We start from the raw sequence: 26,541 nt of genomic DNA on the forward strand, positions 1-26,541 counted from the left end.
CCAATTTCCATCCTTTTACTGAGGAGGAAAAAAAATATTTAATATTTTTGTTGTATAAGGAATGGCTCCTAAGGCAGGTGTACTTCTGCTCCTGACCTCAGTGCCACGTGCCCCTGCTTTATAAAGCTATAGGACAGAGCAGAGTTGGGACGGGGAAAGGAAGGGAGGGTAGATAAACTGGACAGGAGCAGGGGGTGCAGAAAGAATGACAACAGCCACATGTGTGCCAAACACTTTTAGTCCCTGCAGCGAATCAGAATGCTGCCAACCCAGACTCTACACTGGCAGGCTGGTGGCCCTGCCACGGACGCAGGAGAAAATGTTCAATACTACAGGAGTGACGACACCATTCTGGGCCACAGCTACAGTCAGACAATCCAGGGGGCCGGGAGAGTACCAGATTTTGCTACTTGTGTCACACAAGCTAGAAAACCCTCCCTCCCCTGCTGCTGAGGCACGCCTACATTCCACCCACCTCCTCGCCTTAACCGCACTGTACATCGCTCCTCCTGGAGAGCTAAGACCCTGGCTAGACACTCCGCTCTGGGATAAGGCTGAGCAGTCCATGCTCTCTAGACCGCCTCTTTTATAAAGACTGGATTAGGGTAGGTGAGAATCATAAAGATTTAAAAAATAAAGTCGAACCCAGAGAAATGGCAAAGCTGCCTCCACATAGCACCAGCAACCAATTCTTGCACTTCTCTTCCCTGTCTCAGTAATCCCCTCTACAGAAGATGGAATTGGAACAGCTCTGTCTTCCCGTGAAGTCTCTGCTGGCCCCAGGTTATAACCTGGACAGTGGGGAGTGTCTGCCTTAGGCTGGTTTGTGCCAAGAGGGCCACCTTAGGTCTCCTTGAGGACATTTATCTTGGCGCAGATCTTGAGGGCAGGGCCTAGCTTGATGTTCATGGCACTCATAAGATGTTCCTCTTTAAGTAATAAAAGGGCCTGTCCATCAATCTCCTGGGAACGAAATTCCTCTGCAATCTCTTGACAGCCTAGAAGGAAATGATGGGAATATATATGAGAAACTACATGGTAGCACAAAGTAAATTCAGTAACACAGTGGCCTGAGATGGCAAACTTTGGAAGCAAATGAAATCAGAGAGCAACAGACTATTTATAAAAACAAAGGGCCAAGCTAGAGCTTCCTGGTGGCTCAGCAGGTTAAGGACCAGTGTTGTCACTGCTGTGGCATCGGTTCAGTCCCTAGCCTGGGAACTTAAGGTGTTCAATCAGATAACTTCATTTATATAATCTGAGAAGGGAGGGAGCAAAATATGTTTTCTTTGACACTGGCAAGAAAATTAAAGAGCCTTCATGACATTTTTAAAGGCCCAAAATACAGAGAAAATAGCAAGAAGGATAAAACCAATCCGCTTTTCAAGAACAGCCTGTAAATAATCTCACCCGAAAGAACACAGGGCCGTTATTTCCTAATCCCCTTCTCCACCGAAAAAAGTCTTAGTTAGCTGTGGTGGGTATCGCAATTAACCACACATAAAAAAAAAAGCATGCTTTATTTAAAAGTCAGTGGTAAAGGGTTCCCATCGTGGCTCAGTGGTTAACAAACCCGACTAGTATCCATGAGGACGTGGGTTCAATCCCTGGCCTTGCTCAGTGGGTTAAGGATCCAGTGTTGCCATGAGCTGTGGTGTCAGTCACAGACGTGGCTCGGATCCTGAGTTGCTGTGGTTGTCGTTGGGCTGGCAGCTACAGCTCCAAATGCACCCGTAGCCTGGGAACCTCCATATGCCGCAGTGTGACCCTAAAAATACAAAAAGACCCAAAATTAGTAAATAAATAGATAAAAATCAGTGGTAAGAAATTAAAATCAAATGTGGCAAAACTGCTGACACAGCAGAGGACAGTCAACCAAGTAAAATTGGGAAACCAAGCTGTTGGGCAAGTGACTTAAACAAATACAAGAGCAGAGCCTTTGTTACTCCCTGCTTAAGCCTGTTACGAAGGCCCCTGGGGGAGGAAAACTGCAGGGAAATGAAGAAGAAAACTGCAGGGAAATGAAGCTCGGAGAGTGACCTGGGTTCTGTCGGACAGGCCCACGATACCTTGTAGAGAAGCAATAAACTCGTACACCTCCTCTACGCTCCAGCGGCTGGGATTGCTGGACAGGAACACAGGGTTGATGCCGTGTAATTCCGGTATGGGCGGGGCTGTATTGGGGTTCCCCAGGTCACGTTCTCCATGCCCTGCTCTCACAGACAAAGGCCCAGGAGATGTTGGAGAGAGTGCTTCATCGTAACTGGAGTTATCTGAGCCCCGGCTAGAGTCCTCCTGACCCTGCAGCATAAAAACGCAGAACAGTGAGGTCACGAGTGGCAGAGGTCTCCCGCTCCTCTCCCCAACCACCCTGGCTGGGGGTGATACTGAGCATGGAGGGAAAATGAACCTCAGCACGAGCTGAAACAACCTGCCCTTCACGTACAAAGCCCCAAGTCACCGCTCTGCTCCCCAGTGCCTTTCCAGTATGATGTGTGGCCTGCTCTCGCTTCTCCCCTTCTCCCAACAACCCGTCTAGTTCTCCCCACTCAAGCCACGTACGGGTTAGTGGGCACGTGAGCCAGTAATGGGGGGGGAAGACAAGAGAGGCCGGGTCCTCTTGGAACTTGGAGCAATGCGACCAACAGGACACCGGAGAGCTGGTCGCATGCCTTTTTACCTGGACAGAGCAACTGTCCTATGGGGGAAGAGCAGGAAAAAGGCCCATTTGTAAAGCAGCTGGCGCTGCACCCTCGGCTCACCCGGTGGCGCTTGCCCTGGATCTTGGCCCGGGCGATGTCAGAGGAGCTGCGGCGGGGTCCGCGCCGGCGAACGCGAGCATAGTTGGCTTCTTGGAATTCTTTCATTTTTTTCCTCTTCAGCCGGAACTGGTGGCTGCAGCTCACATTATACCTGTGGGTCAGGGCATGTAGAGGGCACAGGTGCGTCTACAAAAGACCGCCTTGCTACCCTGCGCTACATGTGACTTGTTAGTTTAAGGGCTGATGTGGGGAGGAGAATAAAAGCAAAGGAGACACGGTCAGCCTGGAGACGATCCTAGGGCAGGGGCGTGATGTCAGATGGGGGACGGCGAGGCGGGGTGCCTACAGTACCTCTTCGCGCAGGTCATAGAGCAGAATCTCTTGGAGCCACGAAACTGCTCTGCAGGGGCGTACTTGCCACAGTACTCGCACCTCAGGAGGTTGGCCTTCTTATCCAGCTCTGAAAACCAGCATCATCAGGCACAGAGCCAGACTAATTACTCAAGTTTTGCCCCCAAAGCCTACACAACCTTGAGAATCCCTAGAAAAAGTTCAAAATCCAAAACCATAAAGACCCAAGCCAAGACCCTCTAGAACATCTTCCTAACCTTAAGTCAGACCATGCCCATCTTAGATGACTAATTTTATCCTAATTCATGATCTCAGATTTCAGGCAAGACTGCATTTCTGAACAGGAGAGGAACTAATTACTAATGGCTGGAACGATATAAGCTCTCTCCCCCACAGAAGTTCCCAAAAGCAGGGGGAAAATGTAAACAAGACTCCTTACACAATCTAGAATAAGGAGAACTGGAAAGTAAGAAATAGCCTATTTTAGGTCATCTTCTAAAAAAATATGTCCTTACAGTAAATAATTCAACAGACTAATTTGTTAAAATTCCCCTAATCCTATGGAACAACTTTTGTGGGATTCTACATATTCCGTTATGTGACATGGTTTCTGTGTGAGAATGGACTTCACATAATTCCCACTTTAAAGAGAGAATTTCTGGAGGTTCCCTTGTGGCTCAGCAGTAACGAATCCTTCTAGTATCCATGAGGATGTGGGTTCAATCCCTGGCCTTGCTCAGTGGGTTAAGGATCTGGCGTTGCTGCAAGCTGTGGTATGGGTCAAAGACATGGCTCAGATCTGAGCTGCTGTGGCTGTGGTGTAGGCCAGCAGCTGCAGCTCCAATTCTATCCTTAGCCTGAGAGCTTCCATATGCCACGGGTGCAGCCCTAAAAAGACCAAAACATAAAAAGAGATAATTCCTGTTTTACTTTCCGTCCTCAGACACATCTCCATCAGCCTCCTTTCCCAGATGGGTCTCTAAGGAAATACTTACCAGCAGATGGGCTGTCCCCACCCAAGGGGCCACCTGACTGATTCTCGTTCAGCCCTGTCGCAAGGCCAGTCGGCAGTGGCTTCTCAGACTCTTTCAGAAACTGAGAACAACCCACCTGTCCCAAAAAAAGTTAAGTTAGCCCGATTCCTCCTTTCTGCTTCCCTATAGCTTTCCCCAGCATTTCACCACCAGGACTTTGCCTGAATCTCTAAGTTAATGGCCAGCTCTGATTCAGAGAGAACCATTCCCAATAAGGCAATCAATCAAGTGTCTAAAATAAGCCACTGGAGAACAGGTTCCTACCCGGGCCCCATATTTTGTCCTTTTCCTTCCTAAGCTGCAGGGAACACACTAGGAGTCAGGACACCTGTGTTGCAAGTCCTGGTTCCGCAACTCCTCCACCACAACTGTCATAAAACAACCTAATTTGTCTAAACATGACAGCTTTAAGGTCATGTCCTTCCTTTTCATCTTCTCTTTCCAACATTTCCATTTTCTAGTCTCCCCCACATTCTTCGTTTTCTCTGCCCTTCCTTCTTTACAACTAACCATACAAACAAGAGAATTGAACCAGTCCGTTCCGTCGCAGCTGCTGGCCAATGCGCTACTAATTACATCCTTCCGAGCCTTTCGATTTTGTGGAGTTTGAAAAGACAACCATGAGACCAAGGCCCCCCTTGGAAGCCCCCCAGCTTCTGGCCCTGCCCTCACCGGGAAAGGTTCTGCTCCTTCCTGGATAACAAAGCCTTCAATGATGTGGGTGAGAATCTGGGGCTTCACGATGGCCTGCGGGGGTTTTGAGTCCCCCATCTGTCTGGACACCATGGCCAGTGTAGGGGGTGGTGCTGCCGGGGCCGGGGCCAAGGCTACCACATCACTGCTCGGGGCATTCGCATTCACGCTGGGCACTGGTTCAGCTTTCTCTGGAAAAGGAACACAGAGGAAACAGAGAGGGCTGACCTAACGGCTCCATCTCTGAGCCAAGCCCACCTGACCTTCCATGTAACAATGCGTCCCTGGGATCATCATTCCCCTCGGGTGCCCTGGGTCGGCATCTGCTCGCTTGTCCACCGAGTGCAGTCCCACGTTCTGCTAAGTCAGATTTATCCCGGAGCTCACTCGGAACGTCCCTCTAACTGCCGTGTGCTCCAGCAGCACTGCCGGAGGCAGGCACTCACCCCCGAGGCCGCCCTTCTCCTCCAAGGCCTCCGGGCTCTCGACAGCGGGGGATGTCTTCGCGGGAAGCACTGAGCTCAACGTGGCGACGTCGTCTCTCTCCTCCTCAGACTCGGCCTTGCGTTTCAGAGCCAATGTCTGCGGTTTGCCCTGTAAGTAAAGATCAGGCAAGGAAACAAGATTCGAGTGTGAAGGATAAATAACGAAAAACAAGGGCTCCCACCCAGTCAGAGAAAACGTTCCTAGTTCCAGATTCCCCACTGTGTATACGTCCCGTGGCACAGTAAAATTTCTGATCATTCCCAAAAGGTGTAACTTCTACAGCAGGACAAAAGACAAGACAGCATTATTTAGTCCTGACCTAGACCCGGAGACCCTGGGTTCCTCATGGCCCAACCAAGAACTGCTGTTCTTCACAGATCGATTTTGGGGGCTAAGGGGTGTCATGATCTACCTTAGTACAGATCCAAAACACAGACTTTCAGTAGCAAATTTAGGAGTATGAATTCAGATATCATATACATTACTCTCTGCCTCTAACAAAAGCAGCAGATAAAGACCAGTCTTTTAATCTTCATTCTTCATTCCCCTCCTAGATTAAGCTCTATTTCCCCTCAGTCCCAGGTCCACTCAAGGGGGACAGTGCCCTCAAAACCTTCGGACATCACTCACCGGCAGGTGCACAGACTGCATGTAGAAGGCGGCAGGGACCTGGGCTACAACAGGTGAGGAGGTGGTAGCCCCACCCTTCACCACATGTGCTGTCCCCTGGACAGGAGCAAGGGTCATCCCAGAGGCCAGTGTGGGAGGGCACTCCTGAAGCGCCCCGGGCGCCTGGGATGAAGGTGGCGAGGAGGCCAGGTGGGCCTGGCCAGGCTGCACTGTGCCTGGCACCCCCCGGGAGGTAGGGACGGCAGCTGCCAGCTGTGCCAACCCCAGAGCCTGGGCCTGGGTGGCCCCCGGCTGTCGGGTGCCCACGACTTGCACGGGGATGTGGGGTGGGGGGGCTGGGGGGCTGACATCTTGGCAGCCCCTAGCTGAGGAGGCTTGATGGGGGCCATGGGCGGTTTGGACTGGATGGGGATGGGTGGCTTGGGGGTTGGGTCGGGCGGGAGGGACAAGGGTGAGGACTGAAGCATGGGTTGGACAACCAGAGTCTGGGCTTGCTGCTGGGACTGGGAAGGTGGGACCTGCTGCGTAGGGGGGGCCTGCGGAGGTGGGGGGGCAGTGAGCGTTGTGGCCTGCTGTTGCTGCTGCTGCTGCTGCTGCTGCTGCTGCTGCTGGGCCAGCTGGAGGTGCGTGGCGGTGTGCAGCAGCTGCGACTGGCGGTGCTGGAACTGCTGCTGGTGGTGGATGGCTATCTGCTGCTGGATCACCACCTGCTTCTGCTGCAGGTGGATCTGCTGCTGCTGCTGGATCAGGGAATGGGGCTGGATCTGGGTGTAGGTGGCTACAGGAATGCACCGTGCCCAAGAGGGAACAGAGAGGAGGAAGAGGAGCAGGAAGTCATTATTATAATCATCAACGAGAAGGAAAAGCATCTTTCCCAGTTTCGGACTCATCAGTGAATGGAAAGCGACCCTGGAAGGAGCTGGGCGATCACCTGCTTCACATTCTTTCCTCGGGAGGCAGACCGTCTACTTCAAAGATGTCAGGGAGAGACGGCCCTTGTCAAGCATTTCACAGTCCTCAGGAACTCGGGCATTAGCTAACTTTTATTTGCTTTGCTTTACTTTAACCCTGTGACTTTGCAGACAATGGTGGGCCAATCCTCTCCATGAATAGACTCAGCTCAAGTGCTAAGACCACATTTGTCCATTTTTACATCCCTAGAACCCAGCCCAGGGCCTGACACTTGAGAAACACGTAACAGTCACGGAAAGAAGAAAGGTCTATAGAGGGAAAGATACCAACATCTTCCCACAAATGCCTCGGTCTCCAGGACTCATCACTTTTTAGGTCTCCACCTACGGGAAGTCCCAAGAGTCAGCAGCTGGGAGCTCAGACTTTACTCAGTTTCCTGCACTGTAAACCAGAGCTATGATCTCCCTGCTCCCGACTCCTCCAGGGTGTTCAGAAAATGTATACGATATGAAAGCACTTTCCTAAGAGACATGCTACAGGGTGTAAATACTAGGTAACAGTAACACAACTGATAATTAACTCTCACACTCTGTGAGAACATTATTCAAATGTAACAACAACTAAAGTACGAGACACGAGGAAGGCAAAAATACACACACTATCCAGCAAAGTCCACACATCTAACTCTATGCACAGCCTGAAAGCCAAGTACTAACTACTCTGGGTTATTATTATTCTTACTTATTCTTTTTTATCCTTATCATCAACACAGGTGATTGGCAGTTGACTATATCACACTGTGGCTCCATCCGCTGATCCGAAGTGCACGAAGACACTCGGTCTCTGCTCTACACTGGGCCAACTACCCAGCATTAAACAGAGTGATGGGATTCATCCCTTATGCTAAATTGTTAAGACTCCAGAGGGAGTCTGTTTCTCAAAGATGTATCCCTAGCGCCTCCTAGAACATAGCAGGCAACTTAAAAAGAACTGAGGGAATGAATGGGTTGAGTCAGTCCACTGAAGAACTCAGTATCTAAGAAAGGGCAGACCAGGCAACTTGTACACTGACTGCTGCCTGGTGGAAACAGACAAGATCCATCCCTGTTACCTGTCCTCCTGTCTCCCTGGACTAACTGGATCAAAGCTGATGTGGTTCTCTTTCCTCCCCCACTCCAGGAGGGAAAAAGGCAAAGACATGTACTCTGAAGATTGCAAACAAGTTCTGAGAGAAGAACGACAGAACGAGAGGTGACAGCTTACCTGAGCTAATCAGGGTCTGGCTGGGAGCAGGCGTGGCTGTCCGGGTCAGGTTCATGCCCACATTCTGCTGACCAGTCCCATCTGCTTCTGCCTTCTTGGCCGCTGCACTTTCTGCTTCTGTCTGGCTGCCCTGACTCACAGTCACTGTCTGGGCTGCAGGCAAGGGCTGCACCACTCCTGTGCCCTTCCTGGAACAGCTCCCGCCACCACCCATTCCTGAGGAAGGCAGCTGACCCAAGCCCCCAGCGGCCTGGCCACCTCCACCTGGACCCATGGACCCTGGGAGGCTATTCCCACTGCCTCCACCAGCTTGACTAAGGTTGAGGGACTGGCCTGAGGCCCCAGAGGAAGCCTGAGCCACAGCGAGGGCCTGACTGGAGGCCTGGGAGAGGCTAGAGACAGGAGAGGCTCCAGGAGGGACAGCCTTCTGAGCAGAGCCTTGCATTTGGGGTCCTTGGGCTGAGGCCTGTTGGTTCCTGACTGCCAAGTTCTGCACCTGCAAGATAAGAAGAGGAAGACAGACTGAGAAAGGGGGAACAGGGGACACTAGGTCAAAGACATCTGTGACTGACTCAGAAGCAGTGACGACAGCTGGATATTCTATATCCTACCTCAAGCCACACACTCACCTTCATGACCACAAACAGTGAAGGCCTTCCCAGAGAGGGACACTGGGGTCATATTTGATTTTTCAGTCTCTTTCATTGACTATCAAATCTATCATAAGTTTGGTCATTTTAAGTATGTTACTTGTATCATTAGAAAATAAAAAGCCACCTAATTATATTCAAAAGCAGGGTATAAAACTGAACATACAATGCAACTATGTAAAAGCATGCAGAGAAAAGCATTAACAAAAGGAAGTAGAGCAACATTAAAAAAAAAAAAAATTGGTCATGTTATTCCTTCAAAATGTCTCCGATTTTCCCTTTCCTCTCCATTTCTTCATTCAACATCTGCCAAATACCTACATGTCCCAGGTATCACCCTGGATACGGGAAATGCAGAGATGAAAGACACAAGCCCTGGCTCTTAATGAATACTTTCTACTCCAGAAAATGCAGAAGACAAGAACACCAACAACCAAATCACACCACGCAGAAATGCACACAGTGCCGTGGGGGCACACAGGAGGAAGATGAACTCAGACCAGGAAGAGTAGGGAAGACGGCCCAGTGCAGGTGACGTCTGAGCCAAGAACCAACAGGTCATCATGAAGGCAGGGCTTCGAAGACTTAGATACCAACGCAGCAAGACCTTCCAGCCAAGAAAGAGCACGGCCTTTTCGGAAATATAAATATTTCATCACGCCTGGGGTGATTTAGAGGGACTGGTAAGAAATGAAGCCAGGAAGGTAGGCTGAAGCTACGGAGGCAGAAAGAGGCCAGCTCTTCAAGGGCCTGGTGTGATAAACTAAGGAAGAGTCTGAACTTCAGTCGGAAACCAACTTTCTCCAACCTCTTGGTGGTTACATTCCTAGCACCTAGCCCAGTGCCTGACACGCAGTGAAGGCTCCAAAATAGGGATGGAGAGAAGGAACGTGAACACTTAACAGATTACAAGAAGCCACTGAAGGCCCTCATTAAGATCAGCATGATCAAATCCTCAACACTGCTGACCCAAGTGTAAATCAGTACGACCACTCTGGAAAACTGTTGGGCATCATATCCTAAAGCTGAACGTTCACACCCACTCTAACCGGGAATCCCACAAGAGAAACGCCCTCTGTCTGCCATGGGAGGTATGTGTAAGAAGAGTCACGGCAGCACTATTCACAGTTAACAAAAGCTGGAAACAACCCAAAGGCCACTATCATAAGAGAAGATGAGTGAACTGTAGTATATTCACACAACAGAATATTAAACAGAAATCAAATTGATCGAGTACAGTGACATGCAACAATACAGATGGATTTTGACAATCAGCTATTAAGAAAGCACTCTCAAGAGCTCCCCTCGTGACTTAGCAGAAACGAATCTGACCAGTATTCATAAGGATGCATGGTTTGATCCCTGGCTTTGCTCCTTGGGTTAAGGATCCGGCATTGCCGTGAACTGTGGTGCAGGCTGCAGATGCAGCTCGTATCTGGCGTGGCTGTGGCTGTGGCGTAGGCCAGCATCTACAGCTCCGACTGGACCTCTAGCCTGGGAACCTCCATATGCAGAGGGTGTGGCCCTAAAAAGACAAAAAAGAGAAAGAGAGAAAGTGAGGAAGAAAGAAAGCACTCTCAAAAAGATTACATACTATACAAGTACTCTATAAATTTAAATATAAATTTTCTATATATATACCTGCATGTATGTGTGTATGTGTGTATAAATGATATGTTATTTAGAATTTGCTTCTAAATAACCCACAAGTAAAGGGATGGGGCCTGAGGATTGGTCACATGTTGATAAATGTTGAAGCTGAATGGTTAAGGACATAGAGATTCATAATTTTTTTTGTATTTTTGTATATAATTTAAATTTCCATAACAAAATGTACATTTTATGAGTTCCTGCTTTGGTGCAACAGGATTGGCAGTGTCTCTGAAGCACCAGGAGGCAGGTGCGATCCCCGGCCCAGCACAGTGGGTTGAAGGATCAGCATTGCCACAGCTATAATATAGGTCACAACTGTGACTAAGATCTGATCTCTGACCCAGGAACTCCATATGCCACGGGGTGGCCGAAAAAAAAAAAAAAATGCAGAAAAATATATTTCTACATTTTAGAAATATCCATAAAGGCAATAAATAAAACTATGTAAAAGGGACACAGGGAAGGTTGGATCTAGGAATCAGAATGATTCCTACCACGGGTAGGGGCCAGCAGTGGAAAGAACTGGGAGTGGCTTATGACATGACTAAAACTTAACTCAGTAAATAAACTTAAAAAGTGATGAGGATGCAGGTTCAATCCCTGGCCTGGCTCAGCGGGTTAAGAATCTGGTGTTGCCATGAGCTGTGGTGTAGTCGCAGACGTAGCTTGGATCTGGGGTTGCTGTGGCTGTGGCGTAGCTACAGCTCCGATTCGACTCCTAGCCTGGGAACCTCCATATGCCACAAGTATGACCCTAAAAAGCCCAAAATAAATAAACAAATTTAAAAAGTGGACCATGAATGGACCATTGCATTGATGAAAGGATGTCATGAGCCAAGGACTATGATGTATCAAATTCTATATGGCAGAGGTACAATTAAAAATAATGTTAGTGGCGTTCCCGTCGTGGCACAGTGGAAACAAATCTGACTAGGAACAATGTGGTTGTGGGTTCCATCCCTGGCCTCGCTCAGCGGGTTAAAAACCTGGTGTTGCTGTGAGCTGTGGTGTAGGCTGCAGACGCGGCTCGGATCTGGTGTTGCCGTGGCCGTGGTGTAGGCCGGCAGCAACAGCTCTGATTGGACCCCTAGCCTGGGAACCTCCAGATGGCTCGGGTGCAGTCCTCAAAAGACAAAAAATAAATAAATAAATAAATAATAAAAATAATGTTAGTAACAACATATATCATCCTATTAAAAAACCTATTCTGACAGGAATCTAGAAGACAATTAGAAGTAGATAAGGCTGAAGTCAAGAGACCAGTTAGGAAACCAGTGAAAAACAAAAAGGACTCGAATAGAGACAACAGTAATAAAGAAGAAAAGGTAACAGCTTTTGAGAGAGATTTACAAGAAACATCATGACTGGATGCTGGGGCACTTCAGCATTATCTGGCAATTATATAGTTTTTTTCTACTTGGCTTCCTTTCCGTGATGGCTATTTATAACGTCCCTTCTCTCCCTGTACCTCAGAACCGCTTCCTCTTTCCCCTTTCACTGTTCACCCCCCACCCCTGCAGGGACCAATAAAACCATTACATGCAGACGGACGATACTTCAGCACTCCCACCCCCAAACCTGGCCCTGCACCTGCGTCAGCACCCCTCGCTCCCGTCTCCCACCTCTCACCAACAGGCAGGATCCGCATCTCTGCTGAGGACCCCCCACCCCCAAGAAGATGTCGTTCTCCGTTCTTTGCTGTCTCTTCAAGCTGTCCTCTACTGGCTCCCTCCCACCACCATGCCTGAACCCCATTCCCAACGCCAGCTTCACCCTCCTCTCCTGTTACCACTAAACTCTTTTTTTTTTTTTTTTTTTTTTTTTCCTTTTTAGGGCCAAACCTGTGGCAAATAGAAGTTCCCAGGCTAGGGGTCAAATCAGACAGCTGCCAGCCTACGCCACGGCGTCAACATGCAGGATCCGAACCTCATCTGCCACCTACAGCGCAGCTCTCAGCAACGCCAGATCTCCGACCCGGTGAGCAAGGCCAGGGATCGAACCCATATCCTCATGGATACTAGTCGGGTTCGGTTCTGCTGAGCCACAACGGGCACTCCGGCTAAGCTCTCAGAAAGTGTTCACAATCGCTGCATCGCTGCACCCTAACCTTCGGGGCTCCAGCTAAAAGGCTTTTCTCAATCCACACCATCTCCCAGACAGGACTTCCGTCATCATCTCTATGCCGTCTACTCCTGATGGATCTTCTCCCGCTCAGACCTCTCCACCGGGCTGAGCACCATGTTTATCAAACTGCGGACCCAACACCTCTCGTGGGAGGCTCACTTCCAGGTCAGCACATCCAAAAGTGAACTTCACCCCAAGGTCACTGCCCCCAAATCCTCCACCGCATCAACAGCACTACCAGTCCCCTCAGTGCTGTCAGATTCCACTTCCTTTCATGCGCCCAACCAATGAGACAGACTGCCCCTTTCAATAATCAAAGTTTTTCTCCAGTCTCTTCGTTTCTTTCCATTGCTACCACCTAATGCAAACACCATCTTTCCCCTAAACTGTTACAACACTGTTCTCCCCATACTCATACTCACACCATTTCCACTTACTTTCCATAGAGGATCCAACATAGTCCTTAAAATTAAAAAAAAAAAAAAAAAAAAAAAAAAATTTAACTCTCAAGTCTCTCCATGACACTTCCCTGCCTTCCAGTGCTCTTCACAGACAGCCCCCAATCCTAAACAATCCCCAAGGCCCTGCAAGGTGAGTTTCTCCCACCTCTCCAGCACCCTCTCCATCTCCCTTTGCCAGGCTGCAGGAACCCAGGTCTTCTTTCAAGGCCCCTTCCCTCCACCCCCACCCCCACCCCCAGGTCTGTGGACATGAGGGTACCCTGCCTTCCCCACTCTCCTCCCCTGCCTTCCCCTGACTAACTCCTACAGGCTCCCATTTAACTGCCACCTCCTCAGGGAGGCCTTCTTGACTTGCACCCCATCCCAAGGCTGAGTTAGGTCTCTTTCTATGTTTTCAGAGCATCCGTGCTTTCTAATGAAGCAATTATTAAACCATTCGGGTGATTATTTGTTCCATGTCTGGTGCTTCAGTGATGTGTCATCTCCATCAGCCTAGTGACCATGACTTTCTTGGACACTCAAGGCCAAGGAAGGGCTGATACATCACGCGAGCTGAACTCCTGAAACACTCATTATATCCAGACACTATTCAAACGCTCATAAATACCAACTCATTCGGTGCTCACAACATACCCTGAGGGAGGTATTTTGTAACAGCTATTTAATAGATGAAAAAATTGGGGCAGAGGGATGTGAGGCCATTTGCAAGGATCACAGTAAGCCATGGAGTTGGCATCTAACCCAGACATGAGGTTCACACTTTCAACCGCTACTCTGTCCCTCTGCACATCGACACACAAATATCTGTTAAGTCGATAGATAAATGAAAGAACTGGCTGTGGAAGCAAGCTCCACCTCACCCTCTGATCCCATTGCTATTATCACGGTCTAAAACAAAGCCCTTACCTAGTAACCCAACAATCCCCACAGTTTCTAAGCAGGTTCCCTCATTTCTCTTTCTTCTCCAGGCCCATGTTCCTAAATGATTCTCAAGTAGTTTCCTGACCCTATTAATCTGCTGTTCAAGCCAGGAGTGCCCCTCCTACCTGCAAAGGTACATAGCTTTCAGACTCCTCCCTAACAACAACTGTTTCTCCCACAGGCCTGCTGTCTCCACTTTATCCACTCATCCCTCACTCACAGTCATGAACATGAGGCAGGCCTCACGTTCTCTCACACACTGTTCTCTCTCCAGTGTTTCTCACTCCAAAACAAATCCTAGCCATCCTTTAAGAATATGCTTGAGGCGTTCCCGTCGTGGCGCAGTGGTTAACGAATCCGACTAGGAACCATGAGGTTGCGGGTTCGGTCCCTGCCCTTGCTCAGTGGGTTACCGATCCGGCGTTGCCGTGAGCTGTGGTGTAGGTTGCAGACGCGGCTCGGATCCCGAGTTGCTGTGGCTCTGGCGTAGGCCGGTGGCTACACTCCGATTCAACCCATAGCCTGGGAACCTCCATATGCCACGGGAGCGGCCCAAGAAATAGCAACAACAACAACAACAAAAGACAAAAAAAAAAAAAAAAAAAAAAAAAAAGAATATGCTTGAGTTCCCAAAAGTCAGTGAAAATAAATGCAGCCAACTCTTCCCTAAACTCAGGTGTCACTCAAGGTCAGTTTTTCATTTTGCACTTCTTTCTACTCTAAGCTCTTTGAAGACATGACTCCTATTTCTATTCCCCAGTCTCTAGTTTATATCTGAGCACATCAACAGAAAGAGCTCCATACGTGCTTGCTGGCTGACAAAACTAAAAGAAAGCATTAAGTACTAGAAGATCCCAGTTTGTATCCCATCCATAGGAACCCAAAACGTTCAGGCTCAATATACAGATGCAGAGTGGAGATCCGGCACGGGAAGCACTGACGAGAAGAGTCTACTGGAAAGGCGGTGAGCAGAGGTGACTGTTGAAGGCTGGAGCCACCGTAACCCAAAGAGAAGGACGCAAGCGTTCTGCCAGCAACTCAGCCAGGCCGGCTTCACATCTGTCCAACTGCAATGCCCTCAGCCACCCCTCATCTTCCGGAGAGATGGAAGGAGAGAGAATTAAGGCTTCCTGGATAAAGCTGAGCCATGGAGGGCTAAAAGAAGGGGAAGGAAATCCATTGTGTACGAAGGATAAGGCTACCCAGATCCCCAGAGCTGTTTCCCATCACGTCTGCTTCTCTTCCTAACTCAGACAACGAAAAAGGGGAAAGGTGTTCAAGGTCTACAGAAATTGAGGAGGAAAAAAAAAATAAGAATTCTGAAAAGCAGTAAAGCAGCAATGGCGTGGAAGGGTGGGCCCTGGTCCAAGGCCTTTCCCTTCGCCCTCCCCAGTGCCCATCCGCAGGTCAAGTGGTTGCCACTGACCTGATCGGCATCTGTGTGAACTCCAGGAGACTGAGCAGATGGCGCCTCCTGCTGGACTGCGGCCACCGCCCCGTTAGGCATCAGGATGAGTTGGGAGGCTAGAGGCACATTCCGGCCCAGGGTCCGGTTTACCTGCAACAGGTTTCCCAGCTGTGGCTGGCAAGGAGAGGAGAGGAGGAAGAGGAAGAGCAGAGGAAAGAGAACAAGAGGAGAAGAAGGAAGACAGAAGAAACGGAAGGGAAGGACCACAAGACAAAATAAACAGAAGATACGAAACAGCTAAGCCCTGCCCCTCTCCACACCAACCCAGGAGACCCTCATTCTCCACGTGCGATGAATCATCCAGAAGAAAACCTAGAATGTGTGTAAAACTATACATTGATAACAAAGAGTCAAACATCGAAGAAGTTGAGACAATGAGGACTTTGGAGCAAGTGTCTATCTACAGTAAGTAGACAGGCTAAGAGATAAAACTTGGAATTTGTGTACTTGAGCCACAGGTTTAAAGATCAGACTATATCTGACGCAAATTTATTCAAATATTAAGGTGACCATCTTCTAACTTAGGATCTCAATAATATGCAGGCTACCTGTGAATAGTAAGCATCACTTCAGCACAGGAAGCAGATCAGCTTGTCTTAATACATCTGGGTAACCATGAGTTAATAAAGTACCTTTCACTCAAAGAGTCCCAGAACAATTATGCCCCTGGGACAATGGTGGCTGAGGCTGTGGCTTACCCGTAGATACATCTGGGCCTGAGACTGGTTGAGGGGTGGGGAGGTGGTGTTCCCCAGGAGCACAGACTGGGTCAAAGTGGTGGCACTGGGAGAGCTCACGCTCTGCGATCGGCTGATGAGCTGGGCAGCGGATGTCGTGGCCAGATTGATCTGTGGGTACAGAAAGGAACCTGGACTAAGGATTCTGGAGAGGTATAAAGAAATATAAATGACTGACAAATTCAGAGTGACGCAGCCCCAAACAGAATATCTCATTTTCAGAGTCAGGAGGAAAAATACCTTCCTCTCCAGAACTGTCGCCCTGGCTACTGCAGGGTATCACCACAGTACAGAAACCTGTCCCTAACAGTAGAGAAGGCAAAGGAACAAGGGTCAAGATTCTACTTCTATCCTGCTGTATAGCACAGGGAACTATATCCAGTCACTTGGGATGGAACATGATGGAGAATAATGTGAGAAAAAGGATATATATATGTATGACTTGGTCACTTTGCTGTACAGCAGAAATTGACAGAACAGTGTAAATCAACTATAACAGAAAAAATTAAAATTATTTTTTAAAAATGGGGGGGTGCGCTTTTTAGGGCCACACCCATGGTATATGGAGGTTTCCAGGCTAGGAGTCCAATCAGAGCTATAGCTGCCGGTCTACACCACAGCCACAACAACGCCAGATCCAAGCCACGTCTGCAACCTACAGCACAGCTCACGGCAACACCAGATCCTTAACCCACTGAGCAAGACCAGGGATCAAAACTGCATCCTCATGGATGCTAGTCAGATTAGTTTCCCCTGAGCCATGATGGAAACTCCAAAAATCATAAAATTAAAAAAAAAAAAAAAAAAAGATTCTACTTCGTATTCAAGGGTTCAGAGATTAGTCCTTTATAATCTCCTCTCTCCACCCCACCCCCCAACCAGGATTTTCTTCCTCCTTAAGACTCCAATATAGATCCAAGCTGGTGACTTTCCCTTTTACCAATATTCTCTACATCGGATTAGTAAATACCATTGACGGCTCAATCACCATTCTCAGATCAGCTGCACAAAGCAGTTTCACTCAGAGACAAAGACCCGAGGAGGAAAGCCTCTCAGAGGGGAGGAGTGGTACTCACGGAGGCCTGGGTGGTGGTGCTCTGCTGCTGTGCAGTGCTGGTGTTTGGGGAGCTGGCCTGTCGGCTGGCAGCAATTGTAGCCTGTTAGACAGCAAAGAAGACAAGAAAGAGCAGAGACAACGAAGGAAAAGGCTCTCAATCTTCCAGTAACAAATCACAGGCACAAAACATAACAGGGATTTCAGGTGAGAACAGAGAAATTCTCCTATGGAGCAAGAAGAAGTCTGTTCACTAGCCCAAGTGCCCTCATGTTACCACATCTGCTAACCCCAACAACTCCCACGTAACTCCCATGTAACTCGCCCAGGCAAACAGGCAACCTGCTCTCCTCCTCCCACTTTGTTTTAGGTGGAAGAACCTTTGGTCAGGTCACATCATGACTCACTGATAAGTTCAGCCCAGAGCTGTCCAACAAAATATAACATGAGCCACATATATAATTTCTAGGATGAACTTTTCTTTTACAAAGTAAAAAGAAACAAGAAGTAAACTTTCATAATTTATTTTATTTAAGCTGATATATCTCATTTTAACATGTAACCAATACAGACAATCTACCAAGACTTTCCTTTCTACTAAGTCTCTGAAATCCAAAATCTTTTTGCATATCTCATATTTTAAGTGCCCGATAGCTACAGGTGGCTCATGCTTATCACACCAGACAATGCAGGTCCAGCACAAAGATATTCCACCTCTGGAAAGTAGTTCTCCTGGTTCTTACTGCAAGCCCGGATGCTACAGTCCATTCATCCTCCAACAAGAGGCAGAGGAAACTGTTTGCAGCCTGGCTCAGTGGAGGATGCATCATGCCCTGACCCATCTGTGGTGCCTGTCCCCTCCCTCCTGGGCCAGCTGGCTGCTGACCTCTCACCTGCTGGACGGCAGCCAGGCTATGCAGCTGGGCATTGCTGAGCTGCTGCTGGAGCATAAACTGGTGGAAATACTGAGCCGCATTGGGCTGACGCTGCAGTGCTTGCAGAGCCTAGGAAGAAAAAGAGGGGCTCAATCCACTGAGAATGAATCAGCCCTAACTCTTATTCTATGGAAATCACTGTGATCCTGTGCAAGGGACATATGGGAAGGAGAGAAACAAATGGGAATATGAGAATGGGATGGAAATGTGGCTACATCATCGATATCTGATTTGTCCATTTTTATATTAGAACCAGTAAGTTCACACAGTTCTCAAAAAGTGGAGAAGCAATTAATTCTGCTATGCTCAATTCTTGAAAAGTAAAGCAGTATAACTCACATACGAACTCATTTCCCAAAATGGAATCTGGAAATATACAATAAAACAAAGAATTGGGACTAGGCTGGTTCAAAAATATTGGGATGTTGATTAATGTAAAGAGAAGAAAATAAAAGACCATATTCTAGGGATATAATAAAGGTTACAGAGGGAGTTCCCATCGTGGCGCAATGGTTAACGAATCCAACTAGGAACCATGAGATTGCAGGTTCGATCCCTGGCCTTGCTAGGTAGATTAAGGATCCGGCATTGCCGTGAGCTGTGATGTAGGTTGCAGACACGGCTCGGATCCTGCATTGCTGTGGCTCTGGCTTAGACCCGCAGCTACAGCTCCGATTAGACCGCTAGCCTGGGAACCTCCATATGCTGCAGGAGCAGCCCTAGAAAAGGAAAAAAGCCAAAAAAAATAAATAAATAAAGGTTACAGAACCCTAAAGGGTTGAAAACGATGAAAAAAAGAGTACGTATTGACTTACGAAAGATTGTATCAGGGAAAATTTTCAAGTAACTGACATTTTCAAACATTTACAATATAATGTAATGGGTGTTTATAAAGATGATACTGGTAATTCAGTTTTAGTGTTTATTTTAGGATATAACCATGCTTTTTTCAAAATAATTAGAACTATTTTTAGGATGTGCATAGTTATTCTAGCAGCCAAAATACTTCAAGTACAATTCTTAACTTCCACCACTCAGGGTGATTCTTAAGAAAAACCAAAAATTAAAAATCTTACAATCTTGCCATGAGCTGTGGTGTAGGTTGCACACACGGCTCGGATCCCACGTTGCTATGGCTCTGGCCCAGGCTGGCAGCAACAGCTCCAATTCGACCCCTAGCCTGGGAACCTCCACATGCCACGGGTGCGGCCCTAAAAGGACAAAAGACAAAAAAAAAAAAAATCTTATAGTCCATGAAGAGAAATGGTTAGTTAGAATCTAGCCACATGAACTGAATGACATAAAAAAAAAACCTTAGTTTAAAAGGCTGAAACTCATTCTGCCTGCTTGCGCCAACTGTTGTAAACGCTTAAGATTCTCAGTGGTGGAAGAGATCTTCTTTGTCACCTAGTCCATCTCCCCCAGTTAAGGAACTAAGGACCATCATCTCCCTGCATCCTTGCCCACCCCAGGCAGATCAGCCCCCAGGACTAAGCCTCACCTGCACTGCCTGCCGTTCATACAGTGACATCTGAGCTATCTGGGGCCGAGAGCTGCCCCCAGAGCTGGAACTCCCATTGGTGGAGCTGGAGTTCTGCTCGCTCTCAGTCTCCATGATAGAGGTCCAGGGTCCCCAAGGCTGGAACTCTGACTCAAGACCTGGATGGAAGCAACAAAGGATTAAAATTTACACCTGATCTCAAATTACTATTTCATGTTATTATTCAGGTTATATAAGAATCTTCCTCTTCTTCCATAAGCCATGCTTTCTTGGGCTGAGTAACTACCAAATCTCCAGTACGCTCTTGTAACCACGTCTTCCCCACACCACCTTTTGAAGCTATGCAGTGTCTCAAAAGAAACAACCTTTACATATTTCCATGTGGCTGTCATTAAATATAAAATGGCCGTATAAAATGGTTCTTCAAAATAGTAAGGCCACCTTACATCCCCCAAACACTTCGTACTAGTTTAAAAACTTCCCATTTAAAACCTCCTGTTATCTCTTCCCTATCTGCATCAGCAACATCATTACCAGCATCGTCTTAACAATGGTCCCCATTTACTGAGAGGCCACTAGGTGCCTCCTCTGCTGAGCTAGGCTCTTCACCTCCATCATCCCTCAGGGTGCTTTAAGGTAAATAGGATTCTCTCCACTTTACAACTGTGGAAACAGGGCTTCAACGAGGTTAAAAAAAAAAAAAAAAAAAAAGTTGTCCTAGTTAAGTAACAAGTCTTTACACTAGGACATTCTTCTGCAAACCAAAAAAATCTGTGATTGAGGCAGTGTTATTCACTTTTGAGTTCCACTGTCTTCATTTTACACTGGGAGGACCTTAAGACATAGATATGTTAAAAGCATCATGGAAAGTCATTAACCCAGGAGGTAGAAGAGCTAGCCTACAGCACTTATAGCCCGAAGGGGCTGCCTAGTTCCCGCTTAGAAGCTACTAGTAACACCTCAGGCTGTGTCACCTTCCTTTCTTATACCTCAGTTTCCCTGTGTGCAAAGAAATCTTCCCAAATAAATGTAACATGTCACTTTAATAAATGACCTCCGGGTATTAAACATATTAAAGACAGCAATGAAAATCTTCAAGAAAGTAAGATTCAACTTTTTAGTCCACTAAAGTAGTCAGAATTTACCCTCTGGGGTCTCCACTAAAATGTGGAAAAAGACACGAAAACACTGTTAAGAACCAAGCAAAGAAACAGGACATGAGGAGTAAGACTATGCCTTCAAAGCAGCACTAAATGACCATAAGGTTTTTTGTTCATTCTTAATTTTTTTCCACTTTTGTTAAACCTAGACACTCTTCTTTACTTCTGAGGCATGGAGTCACTGTAAATATCAGGGGAGCAAAGCCCAATTTGGTTTTGGGATGTAAACATCAAACCAGAATTTCTCCTAAGAGCTGTTGACAGTTTTATTAGGGTGGATCTATTTTAATGATTGCGTCCAAAATAAACAAACAAAATAAAATCAAACCTACTGGCCTTGGAAATAGAGTTGGGGAGACTCCTTGATTCTATTCCCAGAATCATCTGATAACATCATTATCCCCCAAGAACTCTACCCATCTCTTCAGTTGCAAAGGAATAGCAAACTTGGATATATAACCCAAGAAATATATAGGAGAAATCATACTGGCTTCAATTCTAGTGTCTCTACTCCCCACATCTTTTCTCTTTTATTTTTTGGCCACACTCGCGGCATGCATAAGTTCCAGGGCCAGGGATCAAACCTGCGCCACAGCAGTAACCAGAGCCACAGCAGTGACACCACCAGATCCTTAACCCTCTGAGCCACCAGGGAACTCCTCCCCACATCTTTTACCAAAATATCAAAGCACTCAACAGATACAGACCCATGAATCCTCATTATCAGCATGTGAAGAAAAAAAGTGGGTAAGGATTAGAGGCAGCACGGCATAGTTGTATCAATAACTGGACTTAGTTCACTGGACTCGGGTCATGAGACCCCTCCACTAGCTAGAGGGGGGCATTAATTCCCACATTCAGAGGGGAAAATGCTAATAAACTGCATGATCCTTCCTCTCCCCCCAAAACAGAAGTCTTTGTAACAGTTTGTTTCAGACTGTGAAATAGAAAAAAAGGTGGAAGGGGATCAACGTCAAGTCTTTAACAAAATCAGGGGAAACTGTCATCAAAACCAGGATTCCTGGATCCCAGGCACATCCATCTATTCATTAGTGATCACTGTTGAGACTGCAAAATTAAATACAGAAAATGAAGATAACAAAAAGTGTGGGAGGCACAGCGAATTTAAATTTTCAGAATTAAACTTGGAAGACAAAGAGCGCTGAGCCATAGAGGTCCCAGAATAACTAAACCCTGACCATCCTAAAAGGCAGTATTTGGGTGGGTGTGGTTGGGTTGCGGAGGAGCACAGATCTTTAGAAGAGAGCTCCAAGAGGTTACTGAAGTGGACGAGGTACAGGGCCCACTGAGCCGAGTTGGAGGAAATCAATTTCCCTAAGCATGAAACTGTCTTGTAGGAAGGATGGGGCATGGGAAGGGGGGCGGGAGAAGAGGGTTGGTTCGGGGGAGACTGTGCCAAAGAAAGGGAAGTAATCTGAAGAACAGGGATAGCAGACGCCCTGGGGTCCCTGCTGTATCTAGAACCTTGATAAGAATGAGGTTCCCAAGAGGCATCCAACACACCGCGGGAAGGGGGCCGACCGAGCGGGGCCAGGAGTGAACTGACCCAAGTGAGCAGAGCAATGTGCTTACTGAGAGCGGGGAGCCAGGCAGGAGGGGGACAGACAGAAGTCAAGGAACTGGAGGCTGAGGAACCCAGCGGACCCTAAAGCGCAGGGAGGTAACTAGACAGCATGCTTGGATGGGAGAACCAAAGTCAGAGAAGGGAAAATGAATGAGAACGAGCAGTCAGAAGCGAGGAGGGTGACGGACGGACAGACAGCAGGGAGCCAGCGAAATGAATAGCGAAGGACTCGGACAGGCGGAGCGAAGGACCGCAGAGCGAGCGCTGGAGGTAGGCAGGGAAAGAAACTGGGGGAGGTACCTGGGGCGTTCCACAAGCCCGAGGTGGCTGAAGAAACATCCCCGCGCAGCCAAGCCCCCAGAGGTCCTGCCCCTGCCCGCCCACGGCCGCCCGCTTACCTCCGCGCCGGGCTCTGCACCCGGGCGCTCCCGGGGGGCGTCCACCTCACGTGCCGGGGTCCCCGGGCGCCGGGCTGGGCAGGGGGCTCGCTCGGCCTCGGCGGCGGGCTCCCCTCGCCTCCTCCCCTTCCTGGAGGGGCGGGGGCGCCGAGGGCGGGGTGGGAGGTGCCCGGCGCGGCCGCGGCTCCCCGCCCCTCCCGCCGCTCCGGGTGCGGGCCGGCCGCGGCTCCGCCAGGCCTCCGGGGCTCGCTCGGGGCCTGTCACTTCCTGCCGGGCCGAGAGGGTGGGGGCTGCAGGCCGGGGGCTGCGGGGCCGGGCTGGAGGAGGGGGCTGGCGGGGAGGTGCTTCCGGGGCAGCCGGACCCCTCCCCCGTCCCTCCCCCTCCCCTCGGCGCCCTCCCCTCTCCCTCCCTCCCGCGCGTCCCTCGTTTCCTGCCGGCGCCCGTTGCCATGACGACGCCGCTGCCGGGCCTCTGTACTCTAGGCCCCGGGGTTTTTTTTCCCCTTCTCTCGCTCTCTCTTTCTCCTATTTTTTCCCCTCTTTCTCTCCGAGTTCTGCTCGCCGGTGGGAGGGACGAAACGGAAAAAGTGCTGGCCTCTAGTGGGGAACTCACCTCTCACCGAGAAGGAGAGGGAGATGGGAGAAGGGAGGGAAGTGACGTGAAAAAGGGGAAAAAAGAAGGTATTTTCTGGAGCTTCTGGGAATAAGGGATAGAAAGAAAGGATCAAAGGGACCAACAGGCTGAGCAAGAGAAAGGCAAGCGATGACCCTAGAGGGACGGCAGACGACAGACGGGGAAAGGAAATAAAGCCGATAAAAATTTTTTAAAGATTGAGGAAAAGGAGAGAGCGCGTTGATTGTTTAATTCCTCACCTTAACTCGGAGAAGGCGGGAAAGCTGTACCGAAACAGTGAACCCATTAGAGCTGACGTTCCTTTCAAAGCGGCAGCCTAATATAACTTGCTTTGAATAACACATTTAAGTCTGTTTTGTCAGGGGGTTGGTGTGCGTGTGTTCTTAGATTTAAATGTGTATGGAAAAGAGAGAGTCTGAACGGCAAAAACAAGGGAGAAGGCAGGGGGATGGAGTAGAACAATGGGGCTGTGTTTGGGAATGCTGAACATTTGATGAAGCCTTGGTCTTTGTCATTTTTATCAGTTTTTCGTCCTCTTGCTCTTTGAACTTTCAGCAACTATCTCTAAAGCACCTACTACGTGCAGCCCGGCTTTTGGAGGCGTGGATTAACATCAGTGCACCGAACAAAGATTATTGTCCTCATTAACCTTTACAGATGGGGCGAGGGACTGCCCCGTAGTTAAAGAACTAAGGTTGATGTGTTTCTGCTGTTTATCTTAGTTCAGTAACTCTTTTTTACTTCACATCGTCTCCCAGCCTCTGTTCCAGTCAGTTCTTTTCTGTCAACCCAGTCTTCATTCTCTCCTTTAAAAGCTAGTGCATGATTTATTTTTAGAAGGCAGGTAGAAGTATCCTCTTTGTTTATAAATTAGATCCCTTTAGATTTGCATGGAGAGAGGTGTGTTTGGGCTCTGGGCCCTTAATTTGTGGTAGCCAGATTTATGTCAGAAAAATCTCAGCCAGGCTTCTAGGAACCAGTCAGACAAGTTTGTGAGGGAAGAAATAGGAGGGCAGCCAAAGGGCTGGAAAAGCAAAGACATGAGATGTGGGGAGGTGAAAGTGTATGTTGCCAGGATGGATGACAGGCTTTGGCTGAGGATGAATTGAAAAGATTCTGGCCGCGAGAACTTGTGGTAAAAACTAGGTAAAGCGTTAGTCATTTAATTCAGACCTAGATTTTTGGCATGTCAAAGAAGTTTAAAGCTTTCTCGCAGACTTAGAATGGATGTATTGAACCCAAACTGAATTTTCTGGCACCAATGAAAAAGTTCTGTGTATAGACAGTTTTTAGATGATATGCCATTCAGGTCAAGAAACAGTATTCATGTGTCCATGGGAGAATTATCACTGTGAAGTGTTTAAAGAAGATCTATAATATATCCCAAAGATAAGGAATCCAGATGCCAGAGTGTAAGTACTCATTTAGGATATCATACCTACAGGGTACATGGCCATTTCAGCCCCATTAGAAGTGAAACAGAATCACTACAAATGCATATAATTTTATCCCATCTCTAAAGATTTTTTGTATTTCCTGGGTTCATGGACCCTTACATCTACTGAAAGTTATCCATTTAGATGATGGGAGGAGATAAGATAGTGACGATGTGTAACTTTGTGGAATGTCTGATATAAATCTAGACAAATACCCTGTCGCAGAGCATGCCTTATTGATTATGGGCCATTAGTTTAATTTTCGTATTCTAAAGGCTTGTATCACGTATTTCACAGTAATTCTTTTCAAGTTCATTTCTCACCAAGACAGACCAGATTTCCAGGGTCATAAGTCTAACCAATTCTCCAAATGAAAATTCAGTTGAAAAAGGAAATGTTTCCAGCAAATTATTAGGAAAACCTCCACCCCTAAGAAAATCATTGTCAAAGACTGAATCAGCTTGAGGACAGGTATTGAGAAGCTGAGCCTAAACAGAGCAATTTGTGATCCCTTGAAAATCCTCAACTGACCTTTCCTTCTTTCTTTGAATTTTTGCTAAAACTTTCTCATTTTCATTTAATTATTCTGCTGGAATTAGCCTTTGCTTTTTCAAACCGAATAGTCCTCTGAAGAAAGGCCAAATAATTTCTTTACTCTGCATAACACTGAAAGCCATTAGCCTAAATAGGTGAAAGGAAATGCATTCTATCTGGAGTGTAGAAATTGAATTCCCCCCCCCCCCCGCCCCGCAACTTATCTGAATAAAGAAAGATCAGGATTTAAGGAAAATCAAATGTTGGGCAGCAACTAAAGCAGAGTAGAAAGTAAACCTAATGTAATTTTGAACATTAACTGAAGATTGAATAAGCATTCTTCAAGCTTCGCTTTTAAGCCCAGCAATGTGCAATGAATTGCGAAGGAAGAGAGGAGTTAGTGTCATTGGAATGTATTTACAAATAGCCAAGTGAGTAAACACGTGTGATCCCATTTTTATGCAAATGTGGGTGGAAGTAGGGGGAAAAAATCATAATCTTTAATCAATTGTGGATGAGAAACACCATAAACACCCTGCCCCTATCCCACCACAATTCTAATGCCTCTTCAAGGTCTAGTTGGGGGAAAGTGGAAAGATTAAGAAGGTTTACAGACTCCTGGATTTTTAAAGGAAAAAAGAAACTTTAATATTATGCAAGCCTCTCCATGTTAAGTGAAGAAAATTGAAGGCTAAAAAGATGAATATAGCAGAGGGACCTTTCATAATCCCTGGTGAATAGAGACTATCCAATAAATATTAGTTAACTGAATCAATTTTCTAGATGCTTTTCCTTCTCTCAACTGAAAAAAAAAAATAATATATATATATATATGATTAAAAGATATAAGAAAAGCTCTCACTCCTCACCACTCATACCTTTGATGGAGTTCAGGACACACTACCCCCAGAATAGAGAATCTTGGCATATTGGGTATCTTAAGCTGAAGCAATGTGGGAAAATGGCAGAAGCAGGAAAGTCACTCTGACCTCCTCTTTCCCTCTCCCTTCTTCCCAGAAACAGATCCTAAAACCATTCTGTGAAAAGCAGCATCCTTATCTCTGAGGACAAAAGGACACAAAAAAGTATCCTAACAAACAGGCCTTGCTGAGTTTCCCTGTTACTACCTGGCACTCCTTACCCTATGGTAGCCCTCCAT

At 47.5% G+C, this 26,541-nt stretch overlaps 2 protein-coding genes across 2 annotated transcripts; both read right to left on the reverse strand.

Annotated features, from left to right (window-relative positions):
- PHC1 (polyhomeotic homolog 1) lies at positions 20-22,886 on the reverse strand. The gene is given in 16 exon segments (NM_001258381.1): positions 20-998; positions 2,070-2,301; positions 2,763-2,913; positions 3,114-3,222; positions 4,109-4,223; positions 4,820-5,031; positions 5,287-5,434; positions 5,957-6,284; positions 6,287-6,734; positions 8,132-8,627; positions 15,367-15,522; positions 16,107-16,256; positions 17,222-17,302; positions 18,093-18,203; positions 19,636-19,793; positions 22,779-22,886. Coding segments are annotated over 15 exon segments (3,006 nt in total). The 5' UTR covers positions 19,750-19,793; positions 22,779-22,886; the 3' UTR covers positions 20-843.
- Positions 22,513-26,541, reverse strand: LOC106507527 (zinc finger protein ZFPM1-like). Its single transcript, XM_021091242.1, has 3 exons — positions 26,524-26,541; positions 22,779-23,303; positions 22,513-22,680 (listed from the first exon to the last, which is right to left on the reverse strand). The coding sequence occupies exons 1-3, from the start codon at positions 26,539-26,541 to the stop codon at positions 22,513-22,515; spliced, it is 711 nt and encodes a 236-aa protein (XP_020946901.1).

The sequence above is a fragment of the Sus scrofa genome, chromosome 5, assembly GCF_000003025.6.
Source record: "Sus scrofa isolate TJ Tabasco breed Duroc chromosome 5, Sscrofa11.1, whole genome shotgun sequence".
NCBI lineage: Eukaryota > Metazoa > Chordata > Mammalia > Artiodactyla > Suidae > Sus > Sus scrofa.